At 33.9% G+C, this 19210-nt stretch overlaps 1 protein-coding gene and 1 pseudogene across 1 annotated transcript; one reads left to right on the top strand and one right to left on the bottom strand.

Moving 5' to 3' along the window:
• Window positions 1-401: 401 nt before the first annotated feature.
• Window positions 402-12169, top strand: LOC105642416 (dynamin-2A). The gene is made up of 22 exons (XM_037639483.2): window positions 402-888; window positions 1633-1683; window positions 1798-1918; window positions 2392-2484; window positions 3179-3240; window positions 3436-3553; window positions 3776-4109; window positions 4296-4443; window positions 5123-5224; window positions 5326-5445; window positions 6027-6110; window positions 6199-6326; window positions 6665-6749; window positions 6870-7008; window positions 7670-7746; window positions 8224-8280; window positions 10158-10305; window positions 10406-10563; window positions 10849-10962; window positions 11052-11119; window positions 11349-11518; window positions 11647-12169. The coding sequence occupies exons 1-22, from the start codon at window positions 742-744 to the stop codon at window positions 11880-11882; spliced, it is 2760 nt and encodes a 919-aa protein (XP_037495411.2). The 5' UTR covers window positions 402-741; the 3' UTR covers window positions 11883-12169.
• Window positions 12170-14991: 2822 nt separating this feature from the next.
• Window positions 14992-18806, bottom strand: LOC149493876 (cytochrome P450 81Q32-like; annotated as a pseudogene).
• Window positions 18807-19210: the final 404 nt, after the last annotated feature.

Raw genomic sequence — 19210 nt, 5'->3', positions numbered from 1 at the left:
AGAAAATATTTTGAGTTTGAGAACAAAAGTAGAACGAACGCTCTTCGCAAATTGAGTATTTTTCCTAATTTTACCGTATTCATCTGCTGCAATGAATTTTATATTAGTTTTTACTATAGAAATATGTTATGCAATGAACAGTAAATCCAAACTGAAGAGAATGGATTAATTATTGGCTTATAAGTACAACACAGTTGCAGATAAAAAATTGCAGATAAAAAAAATAGTAACTGCAGGCAGTAAAACAACATAAATTAATTACTTATTAATTAGTTGCAGGGGAAACAAAAGTGTAAGGTTTAAGAGAAAAAACAACAGTCGGCTAAAATATTTATTTTTTTTTTATTTTTCAAAAAAGAAAGAAGCGTTAAAAGAAGATTGAAAACTATTGGAAAAGAATTCAAAAACGCAAATTCAAAACGCAAGCGAAAGAGAGAGAGAAAGAAAGTGGGAGAGAGAGAGAGAGAGAGAGAGAGAGAGAGAGAGAGGTTTCTTCTTCTTCCTGTATATTTCCTTTTGTTCAAAAAACAAACATTTGGTTCTAGAAATACCGTCCACGCTCTTTCCTTTCCTTTCCTCTCCCCCTCTGTTTTCAAATCGTTGAAATTTGAATATTCGATCTCTCTCCACGCCATCAGATCTCGTCAAATTCTAGGGTCTTTCAAATTATTTCGATCTGTTTAGGCTCTTTTAGTTCGTTTGGTTCTCCGGATCTTTGACGTTTAGTTTGTTGGAAGTGAAATGGAGGCGATCGAGGAGTTGGAGCAGCTATCTGAGTCCATGAGACAAGCGGCGGCTTTGCTTGCTGATGAAGATGTTGACGAAAATCAAAGCTCCTCTTCTAAACGGAATTCTACTTTTCTAAATGTTGTTGCGCTTGGCAATGTTGTGAGTTATCTATCTTAGCTATGCGTGTGTCTGTTTCTACTGATTGGATTCAATTCAGTGGATTGAAGTTGGATTTAGGTCTGCAAGAGTTTGTACTGGGTTTAAGTTTTTAATTTTTATGTTTGAAGTGAATGGATCTTTGTATCTGTTAATGTTTTTTTTTTTGAAGTTTTTGGTTTTTATCTTTAAGTGACAGTTGATTAGCTTATAGTAAAGATCCTTCTAATAAATGATGTAAAAATGGTTCAAATCAATTGAATATAATTAGTGGTCGGTAACTTAACTAAAAATTAATCCCAATTTTGTTGGAATTGGCTACAAGGAATATTTTCCTCTATTTTGTGTCTAGTGAAGGCTTCTGTTAGTCATCAGGAATTGAATCTATCAGTTTAAATGTGATTACTTGTATTGCGGATAGTATTTAGATGAAACTATTTTTATCATCACTTTGTAAGGAGGGAATTTTACATGCCACTCTGTCTATGTATGTGCATTAAGGAACCATTTATGATAATATATATTTAGTACCATTTCTTGTATTATACAAGTTCCTCTTAGCTGTCTGGTTTACTGATTTCTCTTTTGGAACTGATTCATGGTTGTGGCACGAGTGGCAGTTGAGAATGAGGCTTACTGTCAACCGTACACTCTGGCCCTCTTTGTTCTTACTATTTTCTGTAAATGTTTTTACTGTTTTGTGATCCTTGTTCCCTCTCTTTTTCTGTTTGTGGTCATATTGGTTAGGGTGCTGGTAAATCTGCAGTTTTAAACAGCTTAATCGGACATCCTGTTCTGGTAAGTTAATTTGTGAAAGTTCTGTATTATTCTTTGGATGCTACTTCCCTTTTCCATCAGACCCAATAGATGATTCTCTATTTTTATTCCTGAATTTATGTTTTCCCTGTCCAGCCAACTGGTGAAAATGGTGCTACCCGGGCTCCTATAAGCATTGACTTACGGAGGGATAGTTCTGTGAGCAGCAAATCAATTATTTTGCAAATTGACAATAAATCCCAGCCAGTTTCTGCAAGTTAGTTGATTGGTTTAATGTTACTTGTACATATTTTTATTCTGCTTTGGCATTTCCTCTCTCCTCTCTCTCTCTCTCTCTCTCTCTCTCTCTCTTGTTGTTGCTTAAGTTTATGGTTAAGGATCAGTTCAACTTAGCCTCCTAAGTGCTACCATCAACTCTTTGTAGTTTTAAAAATTCCATAGTGAGCATAGTTTATGGCCCCGACCTGAAATTTTATTATACAATGTATTTAGTGAGTAACTTTAATTACTATTGCTGCTTTAGATATTGTTGAAGATGCCTAAGGATAGATATAAAATTTATTTGTGTAGCTGATTATAAATTAAACAGACTTGACAGAGGAGTTGATGGTGATGGTAGAGCTCTTATGTAGAAAATCATTGACAAATTGACATGTGTTTTCTTGCGTGAGTTGCTTTTAGACATTCTTTTGTGCTATTATTTTTTTTAATGTTGCTGCTGGTATGCAGGTGCATTACGGCATTCTTTACAAGAAAGGCTGAGTAAAGGATCCTCAGGCAAGAGCCGGGATGAAATATATTTGAGACTACGGACAAGTACAGGTTGGTTCATGATTTATAATTGTTATTATTGTCTAAATTAATGCAATATGCTTCTAGAATACGATTTTTTTTACTAGTTTAGTGTCTTTCGGAAGATTTATTAACGTAGAAAATGAAACGTCCATCTGAATTTCTTTTCCTTTAGAAGTGTACAAAACAATGTTCATGGAAGCATCGATTTGCTGAAGGATGTAAATGAAATGAAGGATCATCTGAAGTTATCTCGTGCAATGGCAATTATGCTAATACTGCTGCTTCTTGGAGCTATTGAGATTCAATTGTTAAAAATACAAGATTCTCTTCGATGAATGGGTTACCTAAGGGTAGTTCTTGTTTAAGGCATCTCTTATTTGCTAGAGAACATGGTTACTCTAATTCTGTGCCTTATTGTCTGACTAAGAACCAGGACTTTGGCTTAAAACTGTAACAGTTGAAATCAGTGTGAAAATTCATGCTGGAGTCATACTTGAGTCCTAGTAATATGTATTGAAGTGTACCTAAGCATGAGATCCTTGGTGCTGGCGATTAATAATAGGGCATTGTGATCCTCTTTCCTTGGACTAGAAATCCTCTTATTGATAACACTCTGAGATCAGTTAGCTGAATTCATTTAATCTGTTGCTGTTGTACCTAGTTTTAGATCAATCAATTTTTTGTTAGTTCACCTTATGTGTTTTCTATGATTTGTTCTCAGCGCCTCCCCTGAAATTGATAGACTTACCTGGCTTGGACCAAAGGATCATGGATGAGTCTATGGTAAGTATGTTTATGCTTATACAGTTCCATCTAATACAAGGAGCTAGTTTTCATCGTCAGAATGATCAATACTTGGAATTAAATAAAAAAAAAAAAAATCTTTTTCTGGTTTTATTTATTTAATTATTTCATGTTACTTTAATACAGTGCTCCAAATACTGTATGGGAATAATCTTCAAAATGTCCTTTGCTTAGGTTAGTGATTACGCTCAGCACAATGATGCGATTTTGCTAGTTATCATTCCTGCAGCCCAAGCGACTGAAATTGCAAATTCTCGGGCCCTCAGGGTTGCCAAGGAATATGATGGAGAAGGTAATCGCTAGTAACATTCCTTTTTTTTTTTTTTTTGGGCTGATTATGAAATTTTCTAAGATCTGTATTAGGTTTACTCATGGGAAAATCAAATCTGTAAAGTGATATAAGATGCTTCTCTTTTATTCTGTTTACACATCCTTCCATACTTATGAAACTTTCTTTTTTTAGGTTCTGTTTTGTTTTTGAGTGATAAGTGGCATCTTCTTATGTTGATTGCAGGTACCAGAACTGTTGGTGTAATTAGTAAAATAGATCAATCTGCTTCAGATCAGAAAGCTCTTGCAGCTGTTCAGGCTCTACTGTTAAATCAGGGACCATCAAAAACTGCTGATATCCCATGGGTCGCTCTAATTGGTCAGTCAGTTTCAATAGCTTCTACACAATCTGGATCTGACAGCTCTTTGGAAACTGCATGGAAAGCGGAGAGTGAAAGTCTTAAATCTATACTGACTGGTGCCCCTCAAAGCAAGCTAGGCAGAATATCTTTGGTGGATGCTTTGGCGCAGCAGATTCGCAAGCGAATGAAAGTTAGGCTTCCGAACCTCCTTTCTGGGTAATTGTTTATGACCTTTTTCTCCTTTTTACCTTTTCAAGGAGCTTTCATGCCTCTCTTAGTGAGGGTGAGGGTGAGCGGGTGAGAGATCTAGCCCTTGGTATTTTCTCTTGGCTAGCTTATGATTTTGCCTTAGAAATCAATAGGGGTATTCAGTTGTTTCCTGAAAATTTTGCATTCTTGCAGGTTGCAAGGGAAGTCTCAGATAGTTCAAGATGAATTAGTAAGGCTTGGGGAGCAGATGGTTGAAAGTGCCGAGGGAACAAGAGCTATTGCATTAGAACTTTGCCGTGAATTTGAGGATAAATTTCTCTTGCACATTACAACTGGTGAGGTGAGTGTATATTTTCTAATGTTCGCTCTTGCTTGTGCATATTTCCACAATAGTGGATTTGTTAGGTCTGTTCTTTTGTTAAATCTTTCAATTTTAAACCTTTTTTTGCTAAATTAAAGATGTAGTAGAAAGTAAATGAAAAATAACAATTTTCATTTTGATTTAAAAGGTTGTAAATGTCTGATCATTAGGATTGAGCCCGAACTTCGGAAATTTCTACTGCAGAATATTATAATCCTGATTCTATGATTTGTTTAGTGCAAACCCATCTCTAGCCAGTAGCCTATATGTGGCTTACATTGTCAGTATTTTCAATAAGGAAGCCATTATGATATGTGCAGATTTTAGTTCTTGTTGGTTCCTACTAGATGTTTGGATTTCGGGCTCATTATTCCTCTTTTTCCCCTCCCTGATGCTTAACTTTTTCTCTATAAAGCAAGTGCTGCCAAGATGGCTGTGATTTCTTTCTTCTGTATTTAGTTAACATCGTTTATTTGTTTTAAAACACTGTCTGGTGGTGCTATGAACTCTTTGTGTATTGTTTTGCTTTATGGTTTATAAGATCTGTTATTGCTACCTTTGTGGGAGTAGTTCAAAACTACTCAGGCACTAAATTAATTTCCTCTGACAATCATTAGTTAGATACCTATTAGCTGCTGACTGCAAAATTTTACTACAGGGTGCTGGTTGGAAAATTGTTTCTAGTTTTGAGGGAAATTTTCCTAATAGGATCAAGCAGCTCCCTTTGGACAGGCATTTTGATATCACTAATGTCAAGAGGGTAATTCTGCTGCCTTTTACCAGTTCTCTACTTGTGGTTTGTCTTAAATTGCATCCATGAGTTGTATGATGTAACTTTTTCTTTTATTGATGTTCTATTAGATTGTATTAGAAGCAGATGGTTATCAGCCATATCTAATCTCCCCAGAAAAGGGTTTGAGATCCTTAATAAAGGGTGTTCTGGAGCTTGCTAAAGAACCATCCCGTCTTTGCGTAGATGAGGTAATTTTTTGCCCCGTCCTTTGGTTGTAATATTGAGGTTTTGTGGCCTGCAAATTTTATTGTTTGGTACTTTGTGATGTATATTCTCTTATATTTTTATTTTTAGATGTGCTTTTATCACCATGAATGAAAGTTTACCTTTTCCTTAAGAAAAAAAAAGAGAGTTTTTTCACTCAGTAATTTATGTGGTACTGAATGTCTTGTTTTTAATGTTTATGGTTACTGTTGTAAGAGTCATGTAAAGTTCTATTTAGATCTGTTTGCTACCCTATACTGTCTTTGGTGCTGGAAGCATTGTTCGAGCAGTCAAATAATGTGCCCTTCCTCTTTTATCAGGGCATTACCAATTTTATGCATATGCTTTGCCTTGTTGTGATGAATGATTCAAAAAATTTTCCGCAAAAAATATTTTGACATTTTCATTTAGTTGATCTAATTTGAGTTGAAATTGGATGTATGCTTATCACATTTTCTTCTTTTATGACTACATCGAGTACAAGCCTCTCACCCTATTAAAGTTTATAATTGCTGCCTGGTTCTGTAATGTGCTACTGATAGAGTTCATGCTTAACTGTAAACAGGTACATCGGGTCCTGGTAGAGATAGTTTCTGCTACAGCAAATGGCACACCAGGACTAGGAAGATATCCTTCGTTCAAGAGAGAGGTATGATATCATTTACTCATTTCACTTGTTTATCTTTGCTAGTACTTTCCATAGTTCAAGTCCCCATTTGTTTTCAATCTTTTGCAAGGTCATAGCTATTGCAACTGCTGCACTAGAGGGGTTTAAGAATGAAGCAAAAAAGATGGTTGTTGCACTAGTAGATATGGAGCGGGCATTTGTACCTCCCCAACACTTCATCCGTTTGGTGCAAAGGAGGTATTCTAAATATGTTCGAGTAGCATTTAATAAGTCATCATTTCTGCCACTTTGCCCATAAAATGTTTGTGGTCTAATGGCAGGACCAATAGTGACACCGACAGGCACATGCCTGCATACATGTCAAGATATTCACTGCCTATGACACAGGAATTTGCTGGAATAACCTTTTAGACTTGTGTTATTTCTGTAGTCTCAATATTTAATATTTGTTTGTGTGTTAGTGTTTGTGTTACGTGTATCTACAAGGATACACTTTAGTGTTGTGGTGTTAAATATTTTACACCTCAGAATTTTTAGATGTATACATGATATTTATTCAAATTAATCTACTTTAGGATGGAAAGACAGCGACGAGAGGAGGAGCTTAAGAACCGATCTTCTAAAAAAGGACAGGATGCTGAGCAAGCTATGCTGAATAGGGTAGGTGTTCATTTATATAATTTATGCGGATAGTAGCTTCAACCTAAATGTGTTGTTGCTATTATGTTTTATTTTTGTTCGACTGGTTGCTCATTTGAGTTCTACATTTTCGTTTTTCAGGCAACTAGTCCTCAAACAGGAGGTCAGCAAACAGGGGGGAGTTTGAAATCAATGAAAGAGAAATCTAATCAGGCAGAAAAAGAAGTGCAAGAGGCTTCTGGTTTGAAGACTGCAGGTCCTGAAGGAGAAATAACAGCAGGTTTGATGGTCTTTTATAGTGTCTCTCCATTCAATGTAATATATAAACTGTACCTCCGTGTTATGGTTTGTGTCAATGACTTCTGGAATTAGATGATGCTTTTCTTACCTCCACGTTATGGTTTCACTTGTTTGATGCATTGTAGAACTTGAATGATAGCTAAATATTCATTAAAATTCTTTGTAACTGGGGAATTTGTTTGTTTTCTTTCCCCACTCACTCTTGCTGTTGGATTTTGTGTTACAGACTTGTTGCATAAGGGCTTATGAAGTTTTCAGTTTAAAATTGTTTTTTAACCACCATAGCTCTCAAATGCCTAACAGTTAGCTTACCATGAAGAAGTTGATTTGTGAATATAACTGAACAATGTTAGCAGAGATAATTTACTCATCTGGATATTATTTTGGAAAGGAAATTTAAGTGATTTTATCTTCATGCAAACAAGCCTTCATGAATTATCATGCAAAAAATACATTGTATGATTACAAATTTGGATTGTCTTTTTATTAAAATTCAAGAAATATCTTTGAACCTTGGATGTGCATATATATATATATATATATATATTTATGAATATTTCTTGATGAAAGCATATGTAACTCATTCTCCAGCTTCTGTCCCACCTGATATGTAATATTTTTAACTTTCTGTCATCTTGCAGGTTTTTTGCTAAAGAAAAATGTAAAAAAGGATGGATGGGGCAAGCGTTGGTTTGTTTTGAATGAAAAGACTGGGAAGGTCTGTAACATGTCTTCTTGAAGATGTTCTTACTTTTTCTAAAGCATGCGAAATGTCTGCTTCTATGCGGTTATGTTATGCATTTTCTTATTTTCATTTAAATGGTTATAATCTAGAACAGTTTCATAAACTTTTTGCACAGTTGTTAGGAAAGCTTATCACTGGACATGAATTAGCTACTACATATGTGGTAGCTTGAGTCCTTTATCACTGCAAGAAAATTTTTAGAGTTTGATGTTTGTTTGGTTTGGGACTAAAGAGCTTTAATTTTTATGGTTGTATCAACATCTGAAGATTTTCAAAGCAAGCCTTTCCTTTCATCCTGCAATGTTTATTTAATTTAAATTTAATATATATTTACATAATCCTGTAGACCATGGCATAATTGTATAATATACACATCACTTTTGGTTTCAATCTTATCTATCATGCATATGATTTTTTACGATTCAGGCTTATCTATTCCTTTTTCTACAGCTTGGTTACACGAAAAAGCAAGAGGAGAGGCATTTTCGTGGCGTCATCACTTTGGAGGTATGGGAAGCCTCACTTGTTGGATTTTGTGATTTCAGTCAATTATGCTGTTTGGATATTCAGGCATCCCTTTCAATATCTTTAGATTTTATTACCTTAGTGCTATAGGACGCATAAAAAGTTTCAGAGAGTAGGACTGCCTATTCTGGAGGAACTACCCGCTTCGTCCCTTCTTTCTGAAGTTAACCCTTATTTTATTAGTAGGGAGTTTCCAAGTATATTTAATTAACTTGGATCAAGAGTAGAGATAATATGTGAAATAAAAGTTTTATATGCAATAGTGGTTCGTTGTTTATACTTTCTTAAGCTAGATTTGTTGTCAACCAAAATATAACAATTTTCAGGTATCAAAGCATGTGTAAATTGGTTGCTGTGGTAACCTTGCGAAAGGTCAATTGCAGTTGTATTGTTGAGATGGAATAAAAGTTTTATATGCAATAGTGGTTAGTTGTTTATACTTTCTTAAGCTAGATTTGTTGTCAACCAAAATATAACAATTTCAGGTATCAAAGCATGTGTAAATTGGTTGCTGTGGTAACCTTGTGAAAGGTCAATTGCAGTTGTATTGTTGAGATGGATATGACAATCTAAACTCTAAGGGCCTCTTTGTTTGTTGAAAGTAGTTGTCAGTTATTACGAGTTTTCATTGGAACTTTAATTTTGATTTTCTATGTACAACATAGAAAATTTGGAGAATATGTTCATTTGTAACCAAAAATCGTTTTCCAGTGGAGAAATCTAGAAATATTTTCAGAGTAACTATTTTCTATAATCAAAGAGTCAAAAAGTTAGAAAGGAAATTTTTTTTTTTTTTTATTTTCATAAAATTACTACTATATGTCATTAATTAAGTCATCATTCAATCTTTTCTATTTCTGTTAAAAAAATATAAAAGGTTTTTGTTGCTTCTGATATTAAAAGGACAGAATATATTAAGGTAAAGAGTAAACAAAATCAAGAAAGGCAAAGCCTTGAAAGTTTTTAATAAAATGAAATAAAGAACAATTAAAAAAATAAGATAGGGGCAAGAAGTAACCTAGCACTATGTAGCTAACAAATGAAAAAAAATAGGCCGAATGTATCATTTTATTCCTAACTTTCACCAAAAGGCATTATGGCCTCCTCTGAACTTTGAAATGACCTTGTGGCATCATAAACTTCACTTTTTGATCTTATGTGCTTCTGGATTTTATTTTTTGTATCTCACACCTTGTAGGTTGAAAAGTGAATAAGCTTCAGGGGCCTACAAGTACATAAAAATATAAGTTTCGGGGGGTCACAAGGTTAAAAAGTGAAGTTCAGGGGCCACAAGGTCATTTTTAAAATTCTGGGGGGGACACAAGATCTTTTTGTGAAAGTAGAGGGGTGAAATTATGGATTTGGCGAAAAAAGAAAAAGGAAAAATCAAATGAGCAAGGAGCAACTAATGAAATAATAAGAATAATAATAATAACACAATTAAAGGAGAAAAGGTATTGATGTGTTTTGAAACTCAGCTAATGGCAATGAAACAAATGTAAACATGGGAAATTAGCATGTTTTGTAAGTGGTGGTGTAAATCATTGAGGGACCTTTGTTGGGGGGAAGGTATATTAAGTTCTATTTATCTGTGTATTTATTTATTTTGGTGTTCTCTAGCATTTACATCTTTACTAGAACTGAAGATTGTGGCCATTACACACTTTAAATTGTTTGTTGGTTCAAAACTCTTTATATGTTAGCCTACGGTTTGCTATTAGCAGCATCACTAATAATCTCTAAAACTGACTCCATCCAATGATGGCACTTCATATTTACATATGCTGCTTACTTTTGGGATTTTTAATTGTTTTTGATATTGGCATTGCATACTAAGAGTTGTTTTTTCCTATGCTCAGGAATGCACTATTGAAGAGGTTCCTGATGAGGAAGGACCACCTCCCTCAAAGAGTTCGAAGGATAAAAAGGCCAACGGACCAGATTCTAAATCTTCCAGTCTTGTGTTCAAGATAACTAGCAAGGTTGCATATAAAACTGTTCTGAAAGGTACATGATTTGGGTTGTCATACTTCAGCTAGGTGAATTTTTCAATTGGTGCTATTTCAAAATCTTATTGCTTTCAGGTTAATGTCCTTTTATCTTGCAGCCCACAGTGCTGTTGTCTTGAAGGCTGAGACGGTGGCTGACAAGGTTGAATGGATAAACAAGATGTCAAAAATTGCTCAAGTTTCAAGAGGACAAACAAGGAATGCATCTCCTGAAGGTGGTCATACCATGCGGCAGAGTCTTTCTGATGGTTCTTTAGTATGTTACTGAGTGCTACTCCACCATTCTACTTTCTTATTATCAATTATTTTGGTTTTACCTGAAGTATCCTTTTTATATGCTCTGTTGGGTAGGAGTACTTATGGTCTGGTCTTTTTGTTTTTTTTCATTATTTAACAGTTGTCGTTTTTCAGTTGTCACTTGCACTTACGGGTTACCTGTTAATTTTTATGTTCCATGGAATAAAAATACTCTAGATTTTGGAGATTGTTGGGTTAGCTTTGCAAAATTCTCAAATGAAAATTGGTTTTCGGTTTTGTGCAGGATACAATGGTTCGGAGACCTGCAGACCCTGAGGAAGAGCTCAGATGGATGTCTCAGGAAGTGCGTGGTTATGTTGAAGCAGTCTTGAATAGCTTGGCTGCTAATGTTCCCAAAGTAAGCATAGTTCTTTATTTTGGTCTTCATTATCTTTATAATTGAGCTTTTGTGAAAACATTTGATGACACAATGTGATTGGTAAGCAGGCTGTTGTTCTTTGCCAAGTTGAGAAGGCCAAGGAAGATATGCTAAATCAGTTGTATAGCTCTGTCAGGTTTGATGAATTATCTACTGCTGAAACTCATTTTTGCTGTACTGGGAACTTGTTCCATGGCTTTTTATTGGCTTCATTTTATGGTTACAAGTCTCCTTGTCTCTCTCTTCATGTGATTCTTTTTTTCTTCCATTGTTATAGTTTATATAGATGTCCTATGCATATTCTGCAGATGGATCAAATGTAAAGTTGTTCTTATTTACATCTTTTCTGTTTGATTTATGGCTAGTGCTCAAAGCACGGCGAGAATTGAAGAGCTACTTCAAGAGGATCAGAATGTAAAACGCAGGAGAGAGCGCTACCAGAAACAGTCCTCTCTGCTCTCTAAGTTAACACGCCAACTCAGCATTCATGACAACCGGGCAGCTGCTGCTTCTAATTGGTCGAATGGTAGTGCAGGTATGTTGGAAAGAGCCTGTAATATGTTGATGATGTAGGATTTCTTTGAAGTTTTTTAATGGTGTCATTTTTTGGGTAAATATTTTGATTCTAATGCTCTATAAATATTTTGGATTACCTAATTGCAGAAAGCAGCCCCAAGTCAAATGGTCCATCAGGTGATGACTGGAGAACAGCGTTTGATGCAGCTGCAAATGGTTCTGTGGACTATGGTTCGTCCAGGTCTACATCTAATGGCCGCAGTCGGCATCACAATGATTCAGCACAGAATGGCGATTTAAGCAATGGTTCAAACTCAGGCAGCCGTCGTACTCCTAATCGATTGCCACCTGCACCACCAGGATCTTCAGGCTACAGATATTAATAGTGGCCTGACTGATGATAGACAATTCATACACTGAATTTTTGGTGGGTGAGATTCTGCAAAGCCCATCTTACTATTTGATAATTTGGTTGTTCAAAATTCTGTTTTAGAATCTGTAGGGGAGGAGAGAGGGTGGTTGTGTACATAAGACTACAGTTGCTCAATATCAGTTTTTTTGCGTCTTGCCTTAGAACAACTGATTCAAGGTGTTCTTGAAATCAATTGGTATATTTTATACACACTATGATCTTTTTGTTCCTATTTTAGAGTTTTTTCTTTTTCTTTTATTCCTTGCCTCATGTTTTTTTTTTTTTTTTTTTGAAGACCACATATAATTTGTGGTCCCTGGTAAACGTGAAACACTTTGGATACTACTGTGGGGGAGTGTCGTAGTAACAGTTCCCTTCAAATTTCATTTTTCAATTCAGATTTTCGATTCTTTCAATTGTTTAAGGTTTTTCTTTTTTCGTTTTGTTCTTTTTGGTGTACAAGTGAGACTGTGTTTGGAATTTTATGGATTTGTATTTGATTTTTGTTTGGAATTTCGTTTTTACAATTATATTTGATGTGAAAGGAATGCTAATAATAGTTGTTGCTCTTTAAATACTATCTTCTTTTTGTTGATTGAATGTTCACTCAAAGATAGAAATTTATAATTACTAGATGGAATTTCAATCAATTAGATTTTATAAGAACTGGTAAGTCGTAGCTTTTCAATACAAAACGAAGCATGTTGGTCTTGCATTTTTTATTCTATTCTATATTGGTAGTTCTTTCAAGAATTTAATATAATTAAGTTAAATTTTATTATTTGCAAATGAATTTTATAGTTAAATCGATGTACGCTGCTTTTATCTGCTCTTTGTTAACTGAAATGGTTTCTTTAATTCCTTTCGAAATTTTAAGTAACTTTTTATGGTTACTGGAAATTTTCTCCAAATGTTTATATCTTTATTTATTTATTTATCCTGAGAGTGAGGAAGCAGCAAACAAAAGAGTAGAAAGTCCTTTTTCTGAATCTGAAGAACTGGAAGAATCTGTAGGTTCTGATCCTGATTCCCTTTGCTCTGATAACAGAATCTATCAAGAAAACATATGGAGACAACTCGAACAGTCAAAGAAAGGAAATGCATTTCCATTTGAACTATTAAGACAATACAATAAGGGGTTTAAAAGATTGAAGATCGAAGAAAAAGATATACCATGTAATAATAAGGCGGTATGCCAGGAATTGTCAACAGAAGAAATTCTTAGAATTGCAGGAGCAAGGTTTCTCAAGTCCTCTTCCCAGGCAATAGATGTTGTTCACATGCTTAAAAATCCTTCTCATATTTCCTTGGGCTTCTCTGATAAAGCAATCAGAGACGTAGAACTCGTGCAATGCCTCCTGGCTTCTGCTGAGAAAGTGGGCAATCAACAGTTTTACAGTGGGGGGAGATTGCTAAAAAACATTCATGGCCTTTTTCCGTTAGATCCAGTTCAACGAGTCGTTTATTACTTCCCTGAAGCTCATCAAGAGAGAATAGATGCACAATTAGGAATCGTGGAGAAAAAGCAGTCGTTTGATGTGCATGAAGCAATAACAACCATAAGCTCACCCGCCATTGCATATCACCAAGCAATTCCCTTCTGTCGAATTGCCCATTTTTTCAGGAATCCAGGCTATTCTAGAGCACGTGGCAGGTTAAAAAAAGATACATATAGTTGATCTTGAAATCAGAAATGGAATGCAATGGATCATCTTGATGGAAGCTTTAGGTTCTCAAAGTGTATGGGCTCTTGAACTCCTGAAAAGAACTGATATTGGGACTACTTCAAAGCATTTAATCGATAGAACAGGTAAGAGGCTAATTGAACTTGCTCTTTTCTTTCAAGATGGTTCTGGTAGCAGATTTTTTTGAACTTAAAGAAGATTTCAAGAAATAGATGTTGAGGAAATTGTAGCTGTATACTCTGAAAATAAACTATCTAGCCTCCTCCCAGATAGGCTGGAATCTGTAATGAGATTCGCATAAATAGAAAACTGATGTCTTATAAAACAAAGCAAAGATATGCAAAACACAATTGTGCCTTCAAACTTTCAATAAAGGTAGATGCATATTTCTCGAGTCCATGCCAAAAAAAAGCGATTAATGCATCTACACCTTTCTTAGCAGGCCCATCCGTGAAAATATTTTTTCCCCTTGAAAGTAAAACCCACTAGAAATAAAGAATGGAGCCAGTGGCCAGACAAAGTAGTGGATTCACAATTGTTTTTCTTATATATATAGTTATTAGCAATTTTAGCCCTATTAAATTTGTTAATTTGAAATTTATCCATAAACTATTTTTACTTCTTAGTTCAAGGGGAAGACTATATCCCCTGTTAGTAGACAATGTTATTTTCAAGCTATTGATCTTGCTAATGAATAAAAAAGAAAAGCTTTACGCCAAAAAAAATAAAAGAAAAAAAGAGAAAGGAATCAGACTGAAAGAAGACGTGCTTCTAATAAAAAACATGAATTCTTACTTTTATAGATCGAAAAATTAATAGGTAAATCAATAATTAAATTTTTTTTAAAGTATAGCCTTGATATTATTGATTATAAAGCGAATATTTCAACAATTAAACTTTAATATCCCATCTGTTGGATTTTCCCAACATACTAAAGATCTTGGAAAAGAGAAAGAGTTCAAACTATTACGAACATAAGTGCTAACTAACATTGGTCGTGAAAACCAATCGCTAATAGAATATGGTAAATAAGAGTGATTAGTTGCAAGGATATCGAAGCTCCTTAGTTTAATTATTTCCGCCACAGATTCACAATCCAACCTTTCTAAGTTGAACACCAAGCTGTTTCTTCTAAGCCAGACAGTGCACAAAGTGACAAAGAAGATAGTAATCCAGCGAACCTTCGAATTTAATCAAACCATGCAAAGAGAGCTAAAAATATATATTTTTTAATTAACATTATAAAGAGGGTGAGAATAAATAAGAGAAAAATAGAAAGACAGAGAATAAGAACTGAACAGGAAGAATGCGAGAACCGAACTCATACATCTTAACATTCATAATATAAAAGTCATTATTACAAATTAACACACAAGAACTTGCTTTATATCACAACATTCCAAGAAGTAAGTCAAGCTTCATGGAGAAGAAGATAGGGCTTTCGTCATGATATCACGTGCCTTGCACATGGCCACTAATGGCTGAGCTTTGGGCATGGTGAGTCCAATCCCTTCAGACATATCAATTTCCTGATGACTTAACCTTCTCCATTCAAAGCACTGAATCAAAGACCCTAAACCAAACCCTACAACCCGGTTGGCTAAACCAATCCCAGGACATGACCTCCTTCCTAACCCAAAAGGCAACAACTTGTTGGCTTCAATACCTTGATTAGTTCCACTCTCAAATCTCTCAGGCTCAAATTTAGCTGCGTCATCCCATAACTTAGGGTTTCTATGTAAAGCCCAAGCATTAACAAGCAGCATTGTATTGGGTTCAACACTGTACCCTCCAACATTACACTCTTGAGATGACAAATGTGGAGCAAGGAGTGGAGCTGGTGGATGCAATCTTAGAGTTTCTGTTATAATACTTTGAAGATATGGTAATTGAGAAACGACAGTTTCATCCATCAAGCTTTCTTTATCATCGATCTTTGTGTCCAACTCTTTCTTTGCCTTCTCCAGAACGTCAGGGTGATTAAGTAAATTTGACATTGCCCATTCTATTGTAATGGCTGAAGTTTCAGTCCCACCAAATACAATATCCTACAATTGAAATTTTAATAACTCTGTTATATAAATATAGCTACTAACTAATTAAGTGTGATCTAATTAGTTTTCTTATAAATGTAAGAAGTCTTAGGTTCGAGTCATTTTGTTTACGTTAATTTCACCAATTTGATAAGCTAACGGAAGGGTTAATCCTCTTATGTAGCACAATATTATTTCAATCCAATAAACATGTCAATAAATCATAAAAAAAATATAAGTATCCATCATATAGTAGAGCCAATTACAAAATTATACTAAATTAAAATTTTATTTATTTATCATCAATTATTATATAAATGTAACATATGATAATTAAATCTCATAAATTGTAATGCATAAAAGTTTTGACGATATTAATTATAGAAAGAAGAAAGAAAATTATGTACTTGGGTACATATTAACAAGTTAAAATATTATTGATTTTCAAAATAAACTATAAAAAAAATGTGTGATATAAATAAATGTGCATATTCTTTAAATATTACATACATATTAAACAATGAGTTTTAACTAAGTGGTACTCGAGTTATCTTTAGAAGTGAGAATTTTGAATTTAAACCCCCTAATAAAGTCAAATTTACTTAAAAACACTCCATTGTTTGTTTGTAATAAATGAATTTCGTTAAAATTGTAGACTTCAAGTTAAAGTCTTTCCGCAATTCATTTGAAAATTTATATTTTTATATTTGAAAAAAAAAATGAAGATTTCAAATTCTAAAAATTTTATAAAATTGAATATAACTAAATTAAAAGCCAATTATTAAATAGGTAGAATTTCGAAATGAATTACACAAAATTAAATAACTAATTTTTATGACCAAACTATCCATTCACTTTATCCCAGTATTTTTTTCTCTCCATGTAATATGAGATTAGTTTTTCAATTCAAATCAGATCAATCGATTCAACCTGTTGATTGAACTATAAATTAACCGGTTTTGATTTGATCAAATCAATTACAACTCGAATTTGATTATATATATAGTGATTTTTGAGTGTTGAATTCAACCCATAACCTAAGTGTATATGACCAAAATATTAAACACCAAAGTACATAAATTATTGTTTTGAATTAGCAATATTTAATTCCCAGTAATTGGGGTTGATAGTTAGCATGTACGTCATTGTTTCGACTGTAGTATATGAAACTACATAAGCCGCCATGGGGTGGCTAATAAATCTATATAAAAAAAAAAAAAAAAAATTCAAACTTTGATCAAATTATGTATGAGTAATGTGAGTGTGACTCAACGTTATATTGTTTATTGTGCTTAACTTATTATAATTAGGATATTTTACTAATAAATTTCAACAACTTGCATCAATCATTTTTATTATATATGTGAGTACAGACATTGGCGTGCTCCTTTTGTATGTATATGCTGGTTTAGTTAATTCTTTATTGTTTAGGATTTCAATTATGCTATAATTGTTTTGTTTTTCTATATATTTCTTATCTATATTCTAAGAAATACATTTTATATTAAAAAAAATTAAATTATGTTTTTAATATTATTTATTTAGTAGTACTGTTACGTGTTTTAGCCGAATTTAGATAAATGCTAAGAGGTAGTGTTTTATCGATAAATTATGTTTTTAAACTCTTACCTTCGGTGATCGAATCAGATTCAAAGGCTCCCTTATCTTGGGTGCTAAACAAAGAAAAACGCCCTTGGAGGCCGTGGGAACACTCCGATAAACTAGAATCTCTCATTTCTTCTATGGTTCATGTTAGCTTCAGACACATAAAAGAGAGAAACTCTTTTGCAGATTGCTTGGCAGATTGCAGATTCCAAGTTAAGACTGATGGCTTGGGTTAGATTCCTTGGATTTGTTAAGTTTTTCCTAGTTATTAATAATAAAATTAATTATTTTGCTGATAAAAAAAAATATTTCATAGAAAATACTTGCCTAAACCAAAATCAATTAAAATAGAAAATTTTTAAAAATTGTTCATTTTTTATCATTTTTTTGTAATGTGTGATCAGAAATTCCATCGTTTCAACAAAAATTCTATTTTCATTGATTCGTTATTGTGTAAGTAAATTCCATGTTTTATAATGAAACTCTCAACTTATTTTTCATTGATTTGCTAAATGAATGCGTCGTGTACACGGTCTAAGCAAGTAAATTTCTACTAATAAAAACACTATGCATGCGAATGGTATAAGTCTTCAATGCAAAAACTAATGAGAATGGCTTCACATAAACCTAAAAGCAAGAAAACATGGATGCAGAAAAAAAAAAAAAAGAAATATTAGTTAAAATCACTCACCAGAATAAGACCCTTAATAACTTCATCTGTATAATATTCTGGTTCTGATTCTTGCAAAGAAAGCAGATGGCTAATCATGGTGTTCTTTATTTCTTTCTTTCTATGTTCATCGATAAAACTTTGCCATAGCCTATCAGTTCTTTTACCAAGTCTTTCCACTCTTTTCAAAAATCCCCCATAATCGATCCACTGCAAAATAGGCAAGAAATCTCCCAAATATGAGGCTCCTGCATATTCAAAAGTCTCTTCTATCGTTTCTTTAAATTGCTTGGCCTCTTCTTTCTCCTTTCCTGTCGTCTCCTCACTATAATACCGTTTTCCGGCTATCATTCGTATAGTCATATTAAACGTTAGCTCCATCAACAGTGGTTTCAACTCTACCTTAGCAAAACCATTACTTGAGATATCATACAGTTTCTTTAGGAAAATCTTGATTTCTTCTCGTCGAATGCCGAGAACGCATTCAGGCGATTCGAGGAGAAAACTTCAAGCATGCCTATGCGGCGAAGGTTGCGCCAATGGTCTCCATAAAAGGATGTTGAGAGAGTAGAGTTGTCGTAACTTATGTACTTGGATAGAGTAAACTGGGGACGATTTGCAAAAACGATGTCGTTTTTAGCGAGGCATTCTTCAACAGCTGATGGTGATGATATAACCATTACTTTCTGGGAACCAAATCGGAGAGAGATGATTGGACCTTATTTTTGGGAAAGATTATGAAGTGTTTGATGCATGGGAAGTTTGATGAGGTGCAGATGGCCTATAATTGGAAGAGAAAATGGGCTTGGCGGTACCTTTCTTTTCTGTTTTGTTGTTGTTCTTAAGGCAAGAAAGAGGAAAGGAAGGACAAAGAACACCAAATAGAAATATTTGTCTTCCATGCTTGTTGCTGTGTATGTATTAGTGCTGCTTCTTAGTTCATATATATATATATATATATATATATATATATATATACACAGTGCTGACATGAAGTTGTATACAAATGGATGCATTGACAAAATTTTTAGATTTTTGTAGTATACGCATGATGTTGAAAGGAAGGGACTATAGTGGTGGACCCAATTTTTGTTTTTTCAATTGAACTATTCAAGGTTGTTTTTCTTTTTCTTTTTTTTTTTTAAGAAAATGTTTTTCGTCCAACTTTGCTCTTCAACAACTTTTGGAAGATAAGTTGAAAATTAATACGTTATAGATGAATTATTTAATGAGCAGGAGAGAACATAACTATTTTTCAATTTTTTTAAATTGAAAAACTTGAAAAGTTATTAATTAAAATAGGTCT

This window comes from Jatropha curcas, chromosome 9, assembly GCF_041381405.1.
Source record: "Jatropha curcas cultivar XTBG-Jc1 chromosome 9, XTBG_Jcur_1.0, whole genome shotgun sequence".
Lineage (NCBI taxonomy): Eukaryota > Viridiplantae > Streptophyta > Magnoliopsida > Malpighiales > Euphorbiaceae > Jatropha > Jatropha curcas.
This window is presented reverse-complemented; position numbering and strand designations above follow the sequence as displayed.